The following is a 20,397-nucleotide window of genomic DNA, read 5'->3' on the forward strand; positions in this document are numbered from 1 at the left end:
GCGCATTATCCACCCAGGATGCTGTTTACGCCTGATCCTGCTGGGCTTTCTCTGCGTTTCATCTGTGACGAATCCCGAAAGACCTCATTTCTCGCCGAGGATTACCGGATTTTGTTGAATTTCCCCGGAGTCATGACGGGATGAGCACCCGCTGTATCGTGGGGACGGCAGGCGCTGAAGGGCTCACGGCGAGGGATGACAGGCTTACAGCGGACAATGGGCGCTTTTAGTGGTGACGTTCGTGTTGTGTGCCATGTCATCAGACTTATCTGAGGGGATTATGATCAGCGTACTTAATGGCAGCTTTTGTGAGCCCCATAATCCCACCAACGTTTACATTATTTCAGTCTTTTGTCCGCGGCGGGAGCCGCTCTTTGCTGAGAGAAAAAGCTGAGGGCAAAATGGAGTGCCATAGCATGGCCTGCAGATTGTATCACTGTTGGTGGCAGAAGGCTTAGGCTGTATACAGTATGTGATATTATTGAAATAAATGATCTTCAAGGTAGCACATACATGGAATCAGTCAAAGGTGAAACAGATTCCTGAAGTAGATTGTAACAAAGTTTCCACTTTTGCAGGCTTGAAAATGTACCTGAAGTTTTTATTTAGATTACAAAGTAGCAGTTTGTAAGCAGTCGTAAGTTGCCAGTCTTGAAACAAACTTGAAAAGACATTTTTAACTTTATAAAAACTTGAAATGAAGCTTATTGCTTCATCTTGGCCTGGTATTGAGATGTCTGCTTCTGAGTAAGATTGGTTGCTGCTTAGTCCTACCTGTCCTAAGGGACAACCTTGAATTGTACATGTACTTAGGTTGGGAGTCTAGAATACTATCTGGTAAACTTATCTTTGGCCAAGTTTGTTAATTGGGAAACTCTGTTATCAACTGTTCACAACTGAGTCACAAGAATGCTTTCTTCCTGATGTGAAATATAAGTTAAAATTACAAGTTATGTTCAGTAGAACAGTTACTATTAATTCTTCAAGATTTGAGATTCAGAAGATAGGTTTTTTTAGGCTAATATTCTAGTAATCACTCATGCATTAGATTTTTATGAAAGCACAAGAAATGAAAGGACTGTGTATCTACTGCTTGTTGAGTGTATAGATTGGCTCTTATCATGTCGGTTTAGGTCCCTGAGGCAGGGATTGTACAGTAATTACAGGTAGTGACTGCTGAATCCTCCTGTAACTGCAGAAGAATGGGAGGTCAGGTGGGGGCAGACCTGGCAACCTTTCTGATAAGATCCTGAATGGACATGCAGTCTTGCATGCAATTGGTGCTCCGGGCTACAGCTTTACTGTTTGCTACAGTTTTGATATGATGTATCATGTAAGGTCTTGATTCAGACAGGCCATTCGACTGTGATCTCTCATCAGGAGACTCTTTAATGCAAGTAGGTCAGTTTTCACATTTCTTCGTTAACATTTTGTAACAGAGGCACCTTTGTTTTTGTTTCTAAACTATAGATTGTGATAGTGAGGGAATGTGGTATGGTTTTCATATGGAGGTTCAACTTTGCAATGTTTTGTCAGCTTTAACAAAGCAATTGATTGGAAAGAAGTATACATATGGTTGGTATGTCACCTGTGGAATACTAGTATGTATGAAGTAAATAGTTCTGAACAATCATTGAACTCAATCAAAAGAGTCTCTAGCATTATAAAAACAAGAGTCAGTTCTGGCTGAAGCTGTGTTGATATTTTGTGTTCAGTTTGATACTGTTGCAGACATGTATATTATGTTTGATTTGTAAAGTAGCTTTAGGGCTAATTCCCAGGATATCTTCAGTAGATTGCAAGATGCTTGTTAACCAACATAATATAATGTCTTTATTCCCTTGCCTAGTAATGTTGTTGTGGACATGTACAGTGCAGTATAGTTCATGTAAATAAGTGACAAGTTTGTTAACTCATCTGTTATCAATGTGTACGTTTGATAAGAGATTGCAAAATGTTTGTTGTAAATAGTTGTGCCATACCATAATCATGAGGGTGGGGGGTGGTGTTGAAAGTAGTCAAGACTTTTATACAGGTATCAATGTGCTCGGTTGACATGTTGGAGATGTCCTTTTGCAGCTTTCGCAACCTGAAACATACATAGCTCAAGATAACAAACAGCTTATTCTTCCCCAGTTATCAATTATTCAGACATTGTGCCTTTTATTCTAGCAGGTGTTTCCAAAGATCTTGATCCCCCTTAATACCCTCTAATCTAGGTGATCCACCCGTTATCACAGAAGGGATTAGTAAAGATGGCTCCAACCACCAGGGATAGGCACTCTCTTTATTTACTGATAAGCCCGGGCTTAGTTGTCATCAAAAAGTGGGGATACATTATCAGCCGTCTGTGAGCATGCAGCCTAGTAGGGCTGACTTCCTGACACGAACATAGCTAAAAATGGAAACAACAAGGAAAAAACTACCAGATGTTTTGTTGTAGAGTTAGGAATAGTTTAGTTTTGCATATGTCTTGTGTTGTGTTGTTCCATCGCTTTGGCATCCCAAGGCATATGACTGTAATTTTCTTACGGATCGTCGAGCATTATGTGATGATTCTTTTTGTGAAATTGCGTGTGACTGTTTAAATCCTTGCATGGTCGGCATAATCATGTGTAATCCGTCTTTAAGGCCACTGTTGTCCTCAGTTGATGGAAGAATATAGTATCTTTTTATGGATCCTACATTTTGATAGATAAAGAATAGTGCTAGTAAAATCACCATCTGCTGTCCCATCATCACTCGTTGATATGAAACACCTTAATCCCTTTCTTCTTCCTTTGTCTCTTTTTTTCTTTCTCCATCCTTCCTTCATTCCTTTTCTTCTGTCCCACTCCCAGACAGAAGTATACAGTGGCAGCTCTAGGTTCTTTAGCTGATTGCCTGTGGCACAGGATTATAGCCCTATGAATAACTTATACCTAACACAAAGCACTGTCATAAATACTTAATGGAATAGGGACTGGAGCAATTTTCTAATTTATCGTCCTTCCATGGGGAAACATTATGGTAACAGTCTGGCAGCAGAAATTTACAATGTGGTGCTATAACTTCTCTGTATCAACATCATCCAGTTTATGACGGGATGTGCTGTTTTTTTTCCAGTGGATTATTAACGACACGATTGGGGCAATCTGTTCGGGTGTGAGTCGTGTTCTGTGTGTGAGTTTGTGGTGTGGATGGGCGGTGTATTTATACTGCACTCCTGATCCACCATATGGTTGTTTATTGTGACACATTTTGGCACGAACATGGTCGAAAGTAACCAAGTAGTCAAGTGTGGGCAACAATATCAACGGGTTATTGCCCAGTACCCAATCACTCAACTGACGTAATATACATGTTTAGCCACCATGCTAATAAATTTCCAAGTAATTTGAAGTAACCAGATGTCTAACGGCCGGGGTCAGAGAGGTGTTCCGTGTATGTATAACAAAAACATGTCATATCTTTGTGAATCGCCCCAACTGCACGAACTATTTACCCCAGTATGATAAGTCTGTTTGAAGTTATAATCCTTCTCTTTGTCGGGATGTTTGGAGTGCTTGAGTACATGATGCAGTGATTAAAATTATCGCCACATATTTTTGTATCCGTGCTATCATATTAGTATCGTATCGGGAAAAATGCATCTTCGATACATATCGCCTTTTTTGTCTGTAGCTCCTTCTAACTACAGATCTGTTACCGTGCCCGCACAACAAGGTCTTATCTTGCTGCTTGCCCCTGAAATCTAGATACATGTAGACATTGTTAGTTGTTGATGTTGTATAAAGCTGTCTCAGGGAGATGTGATACTGTCACAAGAAGCCGTATCTGAAACCATCTACATTAGCTGGAGTGTTTTTGGTCGTGCTCAACAACGGAGAAGTGCCTGTGCAAATGCCGGCGCTGTCAGGTCGTTGCCTAAATGTTAGTGCAGAACACAATGGAGGCTATATCTCAACACTTATACAATCGTATTAAATCTCCTAATATCATGGCCGTTGCCAGGAGCGACCGGAGGGCCTGTAGATAAAACAGGCTCCCAGGTTGAGTTGGTGTTTGTCTGGTTTGCTGAGTGGACAGGTACGTGAGGACGGACCAAACCGTCAAACACGTAACCCTGGAGACGACCGAGAAAAGAAGGTGAAAGGGTGGCTGAAGGAAAGAAAAGTCGACTTCACACATCTTGTACGAAGAGTAATCGTATCTGGTTGTGTTGTCTGTTGATCACAGGCTTCACAGCCATTTTGTACACTTGCTTGCCTACGGATTATGAAGTTTTCATAGTTTTGACATCCTCTTTGAAAGAAGTAAGGTTAAGTTTGCTTGATTGTGGCCAATTCAAAGACTTGTCCAGATGGTGTCATATTTTAAAGGGTCTAATCCACATACAGGTGTAAAATATGACAGGTCCACCTTCACAGAAGCACAGTGGGCTAACAAGAATTTCAACAATTGTTCAGGTCCCTATTCACCTATCATTGCCATATCTAAACTACCTGTGGTTACCAAGGAGACCAGGTGTCGTGTGTACCTTGTCGGTCCTTATTGTGTTGACTGTGTGCTCTAGAATTGACAAGTCAGAGGCCCTATCCCCTCAGCTATCAGGGAGACATTATAAATCAATTACTGTTATACACACAGGTAGTGGTGGCCTGATAAGGAAAGATCTTCTCGATAAGTACCAGGACCTGACCTGGGACATATTGATTGGCACAAAGGGAGGGTTACAGTTGGGAGAATTTACGGCAATTGTAGCATGTTACTGTCTGCATTGTACCACATGTGCAGTAGCTGGACGAAAAGCAGGTAGGGCAACTTGTTATTGCTCTTCTCGTTTACATTATGAGGTCTACTATCAAGCATAATTCACTTCATTTAAGAAAGGGGAATTTTGCAGAAAGCAAAATAGTATTAGTCTCAAGATAATAACCACGGTAGATACTGATATTTGCATCAGTATTAGTGAGTAGAAATGTCATTTATCTGAAGGTAGAAGCATTTGTACTTATATGTACTAGTAACTTATATTCATTCCGGACATAACATGCCGACAGTTTTGAAACGTTCCTTTCTTCCCAGACTCACTCAGAGCCCTTCCATTTCTTCAAAGCTCCTGTGTCCTTAGATATCGTACCAATTTGATGCACCGGTATTTGATTATTGAAGAATGGGACGGCTATTTGCTCAATTCATGCAATCAACTTCTGATAATCTGATAGCTCGGAGCAGTGCAGTCGTCACCTTTGATCAAAGCGGCACGATTGTTATTGATCTGGGAGACAAATTTAATCCATTTGGTCAATAGTCTGTGTGGTTGGCTGTAGTGTAGACGTGGTGGACAATGTGCAAGCCCAGGCACCAGGGATACAGCATGCACCTGTCACTGTGAACAGGGGTGGGGAAGAGGGAATAGACAGGTAGTGTCAACTCTTACTATTCCACCAGATGCCATGATATGTTTTCTCAGATGCCACAAGAGAAAAAATTCATAGATTTAAAGTGATTTTAAGAGATTAGCCAATGCAGTATCAGTAATCCTGAGATAAATAGTAAAATAGATTTCAGATGTTTAGGTGTTCAAGACAATCTTGAGAAGGCCTCTTTACCAATGTTTTTCTGATGCCGTGGCGGTGGTATTATGGCACCCGATGGAGTTTTGAGTGTAGATACTACATGTGTATGTATAGAAGTGGTGATGTCAGTAAAGAGCGCTCCTCTTGTGCTGTGCACTACTGAGTAAAATGTCATTAACAGCATATGGGTATCAGATCAAAGAACTGTCTTTTGCTACTTTTTAGGCAGGATTGTTGCTGGATCTTGCTATTTCAATGTACTCACTAGGTGTTTTATGGTGTCTGCCATTTGTGGTTGAAATGGCCATCATTATGCTTAGGTCTTATGAGTGGTATTATCTTTTGAAAGCTACTTTCCTTAGGAACAAGCCATGGTTATCAGGTATAATGGATGTGAATTGTTGTGCCAGCAGTGTTCAATTATCCCAGCAGCCAAGTCGCCACCCTAAGGACAGAGATCATCTCCACACGTCACTTCCAATGACAAGTTCACACCGTCCAACATCTGTTTTGAATGCCTCCTACACGGAAATGGTGAACTGTAACCCTTTCATGCTGGTCGTCTGACATGGCTTTTGCCTTATCGTAGTGAACTTTGAACTGTCATACTGTGAAAGACATCAGGAGGTAATTGTCATAACAGACAGTTAAAATGTTACTAGAAGTTTCTGGAACAGTTCTCTAAAAGGGAACAGATGTTCACCTTGAACTTTTTGCATTTATGTAGAAAGATAAATGATTATTGGGATTCATTATGGTACATGGTCCAGTGACCCAGTTTTCAGAATGTGTCCTTTGACCTAGGAAGGGTACCCTTTGACCCTGAAACCTGGTTGCCATGGTATTGCCCAGCCTGAGCTCTTTATCAGCCTGCACATCTTGTTCGTCTTTGAGTTTTGGACTCTGCACATTTTGTTGGAAGCCAAAAACTTGTTCGTCCACATTCATTATATTATAAAACAGACTTGTCCTTTGCTATTTTTGTCCTGTCCCAATTTTAAACAAAAACACTTGTAGAAACTATGTGTTAGTTCAGTTAGTTAGATTGATGTCCTCCTGTTGTGAAATCTGTGTTCATGCCCAGGCCATCTCTATAGTCTATCCCGTGCACCAAGTGACCTTTCTTTACCTTTAGGAATTTGGTCCTTTTGTATCTCCACGCAGATTCCAGTGAATACATGCTTTGGTTTTCTGGCTTACTGATTCCACATTTAGAGTAGCCTGCCTTACTACCCAGTGAAGGTGCACTAAATGGCTCAATTGTCCTGCTTATCTGTTGTCTGAGTGTGGGGTCTGAGTTGGTAAGATATAGTTCTGATGTGTAACTGTGATATAACTCTTCTGATAAGTTATAATCTGGGGCCTTATTGTGTTTTATAAATCATCTCTGCTGCCTTCAGGGTGGTCTGATGTTTTGGTTTGAAAATACAGGTTTTGTTTATGGAAACATTCCCAGTCTTTGTTTTTCAGCTTTTAATGATTTGTTTCAACCTACAGAACTGAGGCAAGCCATGCTCTTTTTATTGATGTATCCCCAGGCACTTCAGAAACAATGAAAACCTTAAAGCCACTCTGGATCAAAGGATTAGCAGACAAACAAGTCATTTTGTAGAGGGAATAAATTATTCACATTTGATTTTGGTAACTTGTTTTTGTGGCCGCAATGTACATGCATATGTTGCAGATACCTGGAGGTTTGTGTATTTGTAGGGCTGTGTTGATTGTTGTTAACGACTTGTCACAATGAATAACCATAATGTCTTCAATATTGAGAGACAGTAACTTTTTTTGCATATGTATATGTCCATGCATTACTTATATAACATATAAGATATAACATGTTGTGTTTGTCCAGTCGGATTTCACATTGAGGTATAGTCTTTGATTGGCAGGAATCATCTGCAGTTCCTGATTCTACCAGTAGGAGGCCTCATGACTCAATATTGTTCACGATGGTCTTTCTTTGAGTCTTAAAAACAACATCCTTCTATTATATGTAACTTGTTAGGTAAGTATGATGCTTAGAAATAGATGTATTGTTAGGCAACCTTCTGGATGTTTGATTGCCTAATTGTCTTTTTTGCCTAATTTTAAGTTACAATGTTGAATATTGATACATTTAAACAGTGTATGTTGAATAAATGTTAACTAATTGAATAATGTACGGTTTTATGTGGGAGTCATAAATGTAGGTTTTACAACAAGTGATTATCCATGTCCAAGGGGGAAATTGTTGGCTACGATGCGCTTTGACCCCCGATGAAGACCCACCACCCATTGCATACCCGGCACGTCTGTAGCTGTAGAGGATCAACCGGCCTCTCCCAAGGATTACCTTTGTGGTCCTGTTTGGGTTACAAGGCGACTTAGGCCCACCCGCATAATCTGCTGTTGAGCTACACCAGGATCAAGAAGCTGGCAGGGGATTATGAGACTTAGTTTTGGGGATTACTGACGTTGGGCATGCTGTATAACAAAGAAACTATTCACTTTTATTCTCGATTCTTGGGATATAGAAATGTCGTAACGAATTACGAGAGTCAGAGCGTGGGTGGGTTGGTAAATTCCAGGCCAATCGGTTCGAAATGTATCATTTACTCTATCTCTTATGTAGAGATAAAAATAGATTGTAACACATGGTTCTTCCTGTGCTGCCGATTTGCTTGAAGGCCAGTATGTGGTCTAGGGGCAAGTTTACAAGGAAGGTCTTGGGCTGGTTGTAACAAGGTTTGAAGGACTTTGAACAGTGCAGGTAACTCTGGGAACAAATGTGCTCCTTAACTCATTACTTAGGCATATCTGTATAGTGATAGGCTTCAACTGTGGCATTTTAGTGATGTCATTTATTTGCTGATCATGAAATGTTTTCAGATTGTTACCATGTTCTTGTTTTCTATATAAATTCCATCAAAATGCCAATATTAGTAAATCTAAGTGCAGACTATGTATGGAAGCAACGGTGTTCCTAGAAAGAAGTAGTTTTATCTGGGATATCATACCTGCCTTAAGATGTCTAGCCTCTAGAGCAAAAGTTTTGATGCACCATGTACTTTGTTGTATATATAGCTTTGTAATATTATAACAGGCTCTTTGCTATATTTGCACAAGCACTGCAAGGTGAAAGAGTGTGTGTGTGTGACATTTCTTTGTCTTAAGTTAACATACATGCTACCAAACCCTTCTCAGCTTTGTAGGTGAAGAAACCAAAATCTTATCAATCCGAAAGAAGCTAGTGTTGAATTTGAAAAAAAAGTTTTAGTTCTCATGAAAAAAGAGTAAAGAAAGAAAGAGAAAAAGAAATACAGAAGGCATGATAGTTGGGTTTTGAAAGAAGGTCCGAAACAGTCAATGGATTTCCTCTGGCCAAGCTTGATCTATGTGTGTAGAGGCTTATCTTTCAGAGAAGAAAGTGTTTAGTGACTGCAGTGCAAACAGTGCGTACAGTCTATGCACACAGCCGGCGGTCGCTGCCCCGTTTCGTGTCAGTCATGTTAAACAGTGCCCCCAGAAAAAGGGGGGTAGAGATCCCTGCATAACTTCTCCTGCAACGACGCGCTGGCAACAGGGTATGTTGGCACTTGATTGTTGGACATCACGTATAACAAACAGTTTGTTAGCCGTGGTCTTGATGTCGTTAATTGTAGTGAAGGTGTTGAAGTTTGAGCATGTCTCTGGTCTCCTTTGGCCGCTGAAGTATGATGGATGTCGTCTGTCAACAGCTAGTCAGAGCCGTCCGCTTGTGTAGTACCTCTACAAGAGGACTCTGTTTGGGCGGCAATGACTGTACACATTGTTGCTGGCTTTCTTCCTCCTGGCGTATGCATGGGTCTGTTCCATACCAATGCAAAATTTATTCTGGCGGCACTAGTTTATGACTGTGTGGGGCGAGCATGGGCAGGCTTTCACCACGAGATCCCGCACCCAACGGCAATTTGTTACCGCTTCCTGTCACATGCACGTCCGCACTTCACCCTCTCCCCTGGAGACTAATCTCAATGTTTGGTCGATATTTTCCCCGCTTGTTTGGCTGTTATTGTCAGTTTGCCCTTGCTTGCCTCTCCTGGCATCCCCGGCCTGACCTGACCAATCATTCATCGCACTTGTCGTTGGAGTGAATTGTTGGGGCACTCCAGCTCCATCCTGGATGCTAATCTGCGTGTTTAGGTTGTGTTCCTTTTACGAAGTCTGTTAGTTTCTTCCGTGAACCTACAGTGTTTACTCCATATTCACCCTGGCCAGTGGGCAAAGGGACCCACATACTGACCCGCTAAATTGATTTTGTGAGTATTGTCCACTGCGTTTACATCCGCTGTTCTCAAGCAAGTGTCCATTCAGCTTAGCCTCCATAGAGCGTCAGCCGGCCGGAACATTGACATAGGCAAATTGCTTTTAAGGGCCTTGTGTATGTGTATGCCTGCTTTGTTTTGCGGATAATCGGATTGTGATCGGCAGGAAATCTGCGGTCAGATTTGTCTCCAGAGGTTTCTTTCTGACAGCCAGGATTGAGGGATTTGACTAGTCCGTCATTCTTTAGCTAAGTCAGGCTAAAATAATCTAGGTTTTTTCAAACAAATAGTACAGTGTTGTAACATGGCGAAAGCTGGCAGCGAGGACCACAGAAGTGCCACACCTTTAGCGCTAGGAGAAACACCTGGTGGAAAGCCTTTCCCGAGGGACAAGGTACTTAATGATCTCTGTGTTTAGTTCTTGCATTAGTTTTTTAGTGATTGTTTATGTTACATCCGTTGTGCTGTTTTGAGTGGAAGGCCCTGCCTAGCTCAGTACTAATAGCACTTATATTCTGTCGAGTCCTTCTAAGCTTTAGGCAGGAGTTCACCTGCCCTTACCACCTTGCCCTCCCCCCACCTGTATTCCTGTTATTGTAGGTAAAATAAACATGTCTGGAAATGCTTGCATTGTGGGTAATTAAGGTAGTAGCAAATCTCTAAAGTCAATGACTTTGGTATTCAACTACAGTAGTTTCTATTCTTTTGAAAATGAATCATTCTAGTGTGTAGAGTCTAATTGATATTGCTCTTTTCTAAAAATTTTACCCCTGTCCCAGTCCTTTCTTGTCTCTCCCTTACTGTCATAATTGCATCACACCACCACTGTGTACAGTAGCAAACATCAAGGCTTGTCGTGACATATTCACCTCCGATATGGACCCAGTTTGTTTGATGAATGATAAGTTGGTATTGATTTGTAGGTGGGCAGAAAGAAAACCTTTATCATTATCACATGTAGCCCTTGTGACACTTTCCTGAAATAGATATTGCCATTTTTTTGTATCATATTATATGATGGGTTTACAACCATTACATACCTGTATATGTAAGGGTAGTGGTAGTGTGGTAGCTGGTTTCGATGGCGTCCCTTACATAGAGTTCGTGCGATTAGCTGCCCGATGTTAGTTGTACACGCAAACCCAAGAAAACACGAGGAGTCGGTGCTACGTCGATACTTCTTTGTTCACTCTCTCTCTCTCTCTCTCTGATCTTAACTCCAATCTCTCTATGTACAATAGTGCTGCTCTCCTATTTATATGTTTCCTTATCTATTAGTGAAAGTTACATTTTTCTGTGTCTTAATCATGATGACTTATATCCTGGGCAGTTGATGGAAAGCCACAGGATTATGTGCCAAATATGGTGATGTCCTTGTACATTGACCAGAGAATCGTGCTTTTTGACCAAAGAGCCCTGCTCCCCACCAGAGGAACGGTGATTAAGGGGTCATTGCTCACAGTGTCCTTGTGCCATCTCAGAACTAAGTGAGAGTGACTTACAAGTTTGGTATCTTCTAGACATGAGTGTACATGCACATACTGCACTCTATTACATATAGTTGCCTTTTTTTTACAACTTTGTGCTAAAAAAACATTGTCACCTCCTCTCTATTACAACAAGACATTTAAAATCATACATGTTGCCATAGACCCAATAGTTGTAGATCGCACATACTTCATAACAATCCATTCAGCATAGAAGTACGATTGCCTCAAACAGGCTGGCTATTGCACAGTACGGCCCTTCAGTGCCATTAGAAGAACAAGTGTATCGATGTTAACAGGATATTGTTCTAGTAGTAGTTACAGTTCACAGGTTCATAGTAGAAGAAGAGTATGGGGTTAACAGGGTATTGTCCTCTAGCAGTTTCAAAACCAAAGTTCAGAGGGAAGCGGCATGTGTTGTATGATTAAGTAACATAATGCGAGGGCACTCAAATTGCTTGGAGTGTTCTATACAGTAGACGAGGGGTGGTCTCAATGCCTTTATGTTGAGGTTTTATTCCTGTTGCTAAGTTATGGTTACTAACCTGTCTTTGTTATCATTTAGAAAGACCAAAACAATTACTCGATGTTGATGGTAGATTGAATCGGTAGTATACAATTTCATCCAAGCTAGAGGACAGCTTCTTCTATTTCTCCACTTGCGCTAAAGAAAGTAAAGTCTAGAGGGGGAATCATTGAAGGCAAAGAAACTCTCTTTTAGTTTTACCTTTGTTTACAAGTTCCAATTATGAAGTATTTGCTTTCGTAGCTGTTGATTCCTGCGGAAAGACTGCTCCTCTGTCTTGTCTTATTCATTCTTAAAAAGTAACACAATTGAATATGATGAATGGTGAAGATGCATCATGCTGGCGTATGCCTTTTTAACTAAAGGGTTATGGAATGGCTTTACTATGTAATTAATAGGACACCAACAGTTCCCTCCAGTGCCTTCCTTGTGTTAAGGTTTGTGATAAATGAAGGTTTGGTTCATCTATCTTCTGATGATGGCTCTGCATCTGTCCAGTGCATCCAACCGTACAGGAGCAGTTTACATGCCACATCTGTCCTGTAGTGTCTCCCAGGTCAGTCTGGGTGGTAGTGTCCACACTGAGGACAGGAGGGCTTGGATGGTGCTTAGGTCAAACTTGTTTTCCTACTTGAAAGCTGGTTTGTTGGTAAGCCACTGTTATCAGAGTCAGGATACCCACTCTAGCTAGATAACTATTCATAGCCAAATAACATTTGTGATGCTATGTACATGATGGTACATGTATTAGCATCCCTAATGCACAAACATTATTTCCACAGGCGATATCTTGTATATTGGAATGAATGCATGATCTTCTTTGCAAGCGAAGATGTATAGAGGAACATCTGAATCACCATTTCTAACGTACCATTCTTGTGCCGTTATCTACAGATGCGCTCATCGTACCACGGGAAGACTGACGACGAAAACACGAGACCAGAGGGAACAAACGCCAACGGACCTTCTCATAGGGCCAGTTCTCGCGATCGCCTAAGTGACGTAAGTAACCGACCACTGTCTTTCGAGTTTTGTAATGTGTATTTATTTGTACTCAAAGGTTAGTCTCATATTGCAACATATAGAAATGTATGGTTTGTGAAGCAATTTGGCATTTGATACCTTTGATAAGCATCCTCGGGATGAAGGCAGATCCAACGACTTAACGGTAGGAATTATTTGTAAATAACATTTTTAGTGATGAAATCAGGATGACAAATAGCATACCATGTAGTAGCAAAACAACTACTCGTAGTTATGTTTCACAAATAATTCGCGGAAAGCACGTAATTTTAAAGTTGAGCTACGACTAACAGTGAATTAAAACAGCTCCCTGTTCCTCACAGGGCACACAAACCTTCATTTGGCAGGGTGATCAACAATAGAGATGTAGGTTTGTTTTGGTTCCGGACTATTTTGGTGCCTTCCTTTTATCTCCCCTGGGAGCAAACACAGACAGTCTGTACTAGTGACCCAAACCCTGACCCCTGAAACCTTTTTTGTTGAACTGGAAATAGTTGTGTCACTGGAAGGTCATGGGTGTCCGACCTCTGACCCCCGTGACATTTGTTGAAGGCAGGACTACCTTTGATGTGATGATGTTGTGAAGTTCTTGGCCAGACTTTTGGTTGGGCGGCTACGTTGCAATTCATGCCTCTTCTTCCCACTGCCTAACCCTGTAGTCGATGCAAATTTCGTGCTGAAGGCTAGGCCAGCAAGGAGACGGTTTACATGTTTGTGTACGGGAAAACAAATTTTTAATATCCTGAACTTGAAACCATTCCCTTAATAAATATTCTTTAAACCCTTAGCTTTCAGAGCGTAGGATGAAAACATTTGCAATGGAATTACAACATGGAAATCAATTACCAATTCAGTTCTATGAATAGAGTCTTGGTATTCAAGTAGAATTGAAATGTTGCCACAAAAGTCCCTACAACAACAACAAATGTGCCACCAAAGTAAACTTGACCTTTATTTGCCCGTAGATGTACATTATATAAACTGCAACAAATGTAACCCATCAGCTTGATTAATGTGTGTAAAATCTCGCTGCTGATGCCACAATCTGTTGAACAGCAGCTATAACAAGATTTAAGTCTTCTTCTGGGGGAAGGAAACAGTGGGTAAGACGGTCACGGTTTACCCTGATTTCCAGTGTGACAAGTCTGAATGGTGAAGTGAATGCCTGACTAGGTTCAGTCTGACAGATGCTTCCTTATCAACAGGCTATCCAGGCATGTTGGCTGAGATCTTTTGATGCTTAATGGTCCATGTCAAATCTGAGATGTCCTGTTCCTTCAGATAGAAATTGAATTAGCAGTGATGTGCACATTAGAAGGCAGTTCGATGGTTTTTACGGCCACAGAGAGATCAAAGAAAGGGGAAGTCGGGCTCTTGTTTGAACCATCAAATTAGGGTGGTACATTTACAGTTGACATTTGGGACTCTATCAATTGATATTTACTGTATCGCATGGAATGTAGAGAAAGCGCATTTATGGCAAGTGCAAATTTGTTTTTATGACTTATGAACCGGCAGTAATGTTACATGTACAAATCTAATGTGGAAAAAGATGATTTTCAGAAATGATAGGTCAACCGTAGTTTCTTTTACTCTATGGGTAAAGGGGACGGGGTGTATGAAGATAAACCTTTGATGGAAAGAAAGTAGCTCAAAACACAGAATGCACACTTTACCCTGAGTGTTCGGAGGGACCTGCCTGTGGAGGCCTGATGCCTGGAAACCCAGGCTTGTGTAGGAGCATTTCTTTGTGACCTGTGATTGTCCATGTCAAATCCAATTTTCATGCATAGCAGAAAGACACATTGTCGGATATACAGGGAGTGAAATTGAGGAATTTCAGGACTTCCTGCTTTGTGCTTAATTGGAATGCATTGCACATAACAAGGAGCAAGATCGTAAAAATCGTATAACTGATAATTTTTTTCTTCAAAATGTTCTGTAAACACATAACTTGTATACATCTGCTTTGTTAGCAAAAGTTTGTTCAAGAATCATTTCTAAACATGCAATCAGGACAGTTGTCTGAATTTGGAAGAGATCATTAGACGAAGTGTGGCAAGCATGAAGTGTGGCAAGCATGTACTGTTAAATGTGAGTGCAGTATCAGAGGGAGATTTTGCCAGTCACCTTAAAATCAAAGTTTAATGAAAAGTCTAGACAAGATGATTGGATTAATATGCTTTTTCTAGGAAAAATTGAATAATGTCTCAAAAAGGAAGGCATGATTGTTTGCGACGAGTCTCTTTACCAATTTGAAAAATGCATGTTTCTAAAAAGATGTGGGTGGGAAAATTATTGTCAGATTGTCGTCTCTTAAGACCATTGACTCTACAATCTTCCATGGACACCATGAAAATCTGGTCCTTACTGGAACCTCCTCATCTGTGATAAATCGTCTCCTACAAAAAGTTGAATCCATCACGCCAGTGATAAAGAAGGATGTAGAATCAGCCATAACTGACAGGTTCCACAAGTGGCCAGATGCCCCATTCTCCCGGGCAAACGTCCACCACTCCCCACCTTCACACCTCCTTGGATGGTTTACCGACTGGAACCAGATTTTTGGGCCTTATATGTCTTCCGTCTTGCCAACGAATGGGAGAGGGGACAAAGAGGATGGCAATTACTCAAATTCTCGTTTCACTTTCAGTGGTTTTGAACAGTTGTCCAACTGGAAGTAAACTGTATCAGGTACCGTAAAATACGAGCAAAAGGGGCGCCAAAACAACACGCATGTGCTCAAAGAGCTCAACTTTTATTTCTACTGTGTATTTGGCACTTTGACAGAAAGATTGAAATTCAGAACCAACCACTGCCTAAAGTTCTTTGTCAGATTGCCAGGCTTGATACTTTCCTAGATAATATCTTTGAAATGGTTTGATAGCAAATCATTGTGGACAGTGAAAAATAGATACAATTCGTTAACCTTGTCGTCTCTTCCCAAATCAATTTCACTAGCAATGTAAAACCCTGACCTTCAGTTACACCCATTTGAAATTTCTGATCTGGTATGAGCAAATTATGGTCAAGTTTTGTAAACAAAGGAAGCTGCAACTGCTGACTTCATCATATTCTGGCCCATTTCTTGATAAAAGCCCATATCAAATCAAGCAGGATTAAAAGGCCCCCCTCCCCTCTTCTGTCTGTAATCCCAGAGCATGAAAATCGCATTAGTGAACAGTGTGTTGGGCGTGAAATCTTGATTTCTCAGGCAGAAGATAGATTCTTCTCAAGCAGTATGTGGGAGGTACAAAATACAATTTGTAGCTGTGGCCCTGACAGTACATGTATCACTCAGGTTTGAGTATATTGAGCAAGCTGTTGTTGCACATTTAGATTCTACAATTTTCCATGGGACAATAAATGAATTTGCTAAAAAGCAGGTAATATCAACCAACACTATGATGATTTTTGATGGTTATGAATTGGACACATTGCTTCTATTGTACGTCAAAATGTCATGGATATTTCTTACCATTATTGTCTCAGGGTTGATGATTGATTGTTATGTCCTTTCCTTCCAGGCGAGCACCCATTCAAGCTCAGGAAGAGGGTATATGGTAAGTGCTATTTTATTCTCTCCTGTACTTGCGTTATAGTAAGTGTTATTGTGATGGCTGGGAGTACTGGGAACTGGATAATCACCATTTTTTCCTTGAAACTTTTGGCCAAAACTTCCAAGCTGCTGGGTTTTTTGTTAGTATAATTCACAATGTTATGTTGTGTCCGGTTATGCATATGAAAAACTTCCACAACCTCATACCTTTGCCAAATAAGGTTAACCTTAATGACTGATTAGGTATTTTGAGTATTTCTCATTGATTATGCAAATACTGTCCTAATTGGCATAGATAATATCCGTTTTCCCACCCAAATAACAAGTTGTCCAAAATATAAAAGTCATCTTAGCAAAGTATGTTGGCTCTTGTAGCATTTTCTTATCAGTTATATGCAAATGAGATCCTGATTTGCATTTCATGATGAAAGTTAAGATATTTTTACATTTACTGATGTTACTCAGAAAAGACAAACAAAATTGATCTCCAAACAGACTGCATACAGTGAGTAACCTCAGGCAAAGTCAAGGTTAGTCGGCATTTGCCATATCCATAAGTCAAAGCTGCACGCTGCCTTAGGGGAAAGCAGAGTTTGGTTATTGAAAGCCAAAAGTAGATCTAAAGCACTTCTTTGCCGTGCTCCAATACTCACCGTACAAATGTATCTCTCCCGACCAATGCCCGCGCATGTATCCCGAATTATTACCTGTAGGACAGTTACTGCAGGCCCTCCAGGGCTAATAGCAGCCTGGAAGTGATTTAGCAACATTAGCGCTCGCTGCAGGGTGATAACCTCCCAGTCCTGTATGACCAGCGGGGGAATAGAAGGTCTCCAGGAATATATCTCCACAAAAATGTAACTGGACATTGGGAGATCAGCACGCGACTCCTGGCCGGACTTAATATGCTACCGGACATTAGTTTGCATCAGATCAGTCTGTGAGGGCTGTGATCTTGAAGGCCGGTATTGATGATTTGGGAGAGGGCCAGCCCAGAGGTGCTTTACTCTGCCCATAGATTCAGCCCCTCGGAAATAGAACTGGACACGGAAGATGGGAAACAGCCCTCGCGGGTGCTGTTGGAGTCCCCGAAGCCATTTGATGGCATTAGCCCTCAGATTACAGGTCCTGACCTCCAAGTTCATGACTACTGATTCCTGGCTTTGTCAATGAGAGGTCATTTTGGGGGTTCTCATCTGCGTGGATGAAACTGGACGTTGAAGATCCCGGCAGATCCCCATGATGGCCATTGCAGCTTGCTGACCATTATCTTACATTAGCCAGGCTTTGGGGTCACGACCTAAGTAGTCCAAGATGGCTGACAAAACTGGAGGAAGAAAGGTCAGTGAAAGGTCATTTGATATACCTCCTTTCTGGCAGGGATTGTTGTGTTTTGTCTTTAAGTGTTAGATCCACCTACTCCTATGGTGAGGTTGAGTTTTCTACATGAGCAGTTTTATGAATATTGACCAGTCATAACCAGGGCAGTGCTCCCGAGGGCAGGGTATGAGAGCGGTCCCATTTGAACAACTTGGTTGGAGGGATCAGTACTTACCAGCCCTTATACACATAAAGCTCTCCTGTGAGCTGTTTTCCTCGGCCTATTAGCCATAAAGTGCCTGTGATTAAGCCTTTTTATGGTCGTCTACTACTTCAGTACCTGCTCAAGGGATTGCCGTGAGTTCTTGGACTGTATTGTGTAGGAATCATACCCCAGTGTTGAGTGTTACATCTCTAACTAAATGTACCAAGGAACAAGTGGACGAGTACACATTTAGATTCTGATGCGTCAGGCATTCCCTCATGCTTAGGATACAGGTGTCTCTAGTTCATGCTATGAAAGGTGTGGAAGGTTTCTAAATAAGAGAGAATAAGAATTGATGAATAGTTTGCCTGGCTAAACTTTCCTTCTAGATTTCAAAATGAGCCAGGCACCTAGTCTTATTGAGCATATGACTTTCTTTAGTCCATGAGTGGAATGTGTTTGCATTTGTAAGATTTCTACCTTGAGAAATAAGGATTGATGAATACTTCTACCTGTGTAGACGCTTCTTCTTTTGTTGATACAACCAGTGTTAAGTCATTCAGTGTGTGGGGGCCAGTCCTTTGTACTTGTATCACAATAAATCAAATAGTTGCTGCAGCAGCCAAGCTTTCAGCACCTGAACTGTCCATGGTATTGTGATCAGTGCAGAGTACCAAGGTATCAAGTTAGGGTCCTTTCTTTCCTGTGCCTTGCTTGTATTTTCCAAAAGGTGCAGTGAAAATAGATCCTTTTCAGGATGTACGAAAAATAATCAATGTTCCCCCTCCCATATGGGACATTTTCCAGATTCCCCATTTGAGGCACTTTGTTAGGGAAGATTATCGAAGGTCCAAGATGGATTTTTATGTCCCCCTCATGAGTCATGAGAACAGATATGGCCGCCATAAAATGCAGTGTGAAACCTCCTAGCTTGATTTATAAAGGTCCTGTGGGATCCCTTAGCCTTTATGTAGATACGACTCTATGTTCTTTGCTCCAGGTTGTCAGTCCTGTCATTAGACAAACATGCAACTGTTGAACTGAGAGGTCTCTTGGCTAGTACCCTATCTTCTTACATGTTCAAGTAAATGTACCTTTGTTTCTTTTTCGTGAATGCCTCCACAATGTCATTTTCCCTGCATCTGGAATAGCAAGGGGAATGGGATCAAAAGAAAAATATGATTTTTAAGCTACATCAATGTTTTCCCCCCAAATTTTTCCCCAAGAAAATTGGACCAGTCAGAATGGTGTAATCATGATTGTAAATTTTGTGTTGTTCATTTTGCTTTTTGATTCACAAGATTAGGAACAAAGTCGCTGAAGGTTATGTTATATAGCACAGCTTACAGAGTTAAGGTTGGGTAGCAGCACACAAAGCAGCCTTGGACCAAAAGGTTTAAGGACTCTAAGAGATTGGTAGTGCCGCTCCCTATCCTTTGTGAAGGCATGCATTAAGGAGCTTGTAGGATCATGAGATCAGGCCACCAGAGACCCCTTAACAGCTGTCTGACCATTTGTCGCATTTAGCAGGATTATGCAGGGTGACCCTCCAAGACCTTGGCTCCTGTGGGACTACAAAGAACTTCTGTGTAATTAGATAGGGGCTGGAGCATCAAAAGTTGGAGGAAGCCATCTTAGGCATGGGGGAGGGGCATGGTAATTAAGTTCCCTCTTTTTGTTGTTGTTCACAAATGAAGCCTTTGTTGTTTTTGCAAGTTTACATCTTCTGTAACTGAAGTGAGTCAGACAAAGTGAAACTTATTTTCTGTATTTTAGCGTATTGAGTGAACTAATTATGTTATCTAAACTTACTGTTGTTGTGCATACATATACAACTATCTGCCCTTGTGAGGTAAAAACTCCATTCTTCCAATTTAAGTGAATTGTCAAAAATAATGTCTTTACCAAACATTGTTCTTAGATATGATTAACTCATTCTGCTAAGAAGAGATTAAGAGTCTTAATAAGACACAGGAAGATGCAGAAACAATATTGCAAGTTGACAGCAAAAGTAAAGTTGAAGTTTTAAGTGATTGATGAAGGACCATCATTAGAATGTCTGCTGGCCTAATCAGTGATATTTGTACATGTAGCTTTCATTACATCATCTGGAATTGGCAGTAATTAGTTTGGGAAATCCTTTAATTGGTTCTGGAGAATCTCCTGAGGGAGGGGATGATGGAGCATGGTCATGAGGGGTGATGACAACATGAGGGATGAGGTCATGAACTGGAACTGATAGACAAGAGGACCCTGAAACTTGATGGGGTCTGAATGAAGACTTCTGGGAGAGAATAAGCTACTCAATAATGTGGTATATAAATGTACATGTGTACATGTATGTCTATTTTTCTGGTTTTGTTGGTCTTGAACTATGAGGGGTGATGACAACATGAGGGATGAGGTCATGAGCTGGAACTGATAGACAGG

At 41.1% G+C, this 20,397-nt stretch overlaps 1 protein-coding gene across 14 annotated transcripts in view; it reads left to right on the top strand.

The window, feature by feature from the left end:
- LOC118425676 (autism susceptibility gene 2 protein-like) overlaps window positions 1–20,397 on the top strand; it is a 219,655-nt gene that overhangs the window by 81,154 nt on the left and 118,104 nt on the right. For 11 of the 14 annotated variants that reach the window (XM_035834692.1, XM_035834694.1, XM_035834693.1 and 8 more), the window contains 2 exons: window positions 12,755–12,862; window positions 16,411–16,446. In XM_035834692.1, the coding sequence (XP_035690585.1) occupies window positions 12,755–12,862; window positions 16,411–16,446 (144 nt within the window). Of the gene's footprint in view, window positions 1–9,000; window positions 9,128–10,014; window positions 10,242–12,323; window positions 12,510–12,754; window positions 12,863–16,410; window positions 16,447–20,397 lie in introns of those variants that run through there. The other 3 variants (XM_035834704.1, XM_035834701.1, XM_035834700.1) reach the window with 3 other exon arrangements.

The sequence above is a fragment of the Branchiostoma floridae genome, chromosome 11 (genome assembly GCF_000003815.2).
Source record: "Branchiostoma floridae strain S238N-H82 chromosome 11, Bfl_VNyyK, whole genome shotgun sequence".
Classification (NCBI taxonomy): domain Eukaryota; kingdom Metazoa; phylum Chordata; class Leptocardii; order Amphioxiformes; family Branchiostomatidae; genus Branchiostoma; species Branchiostoma floridae.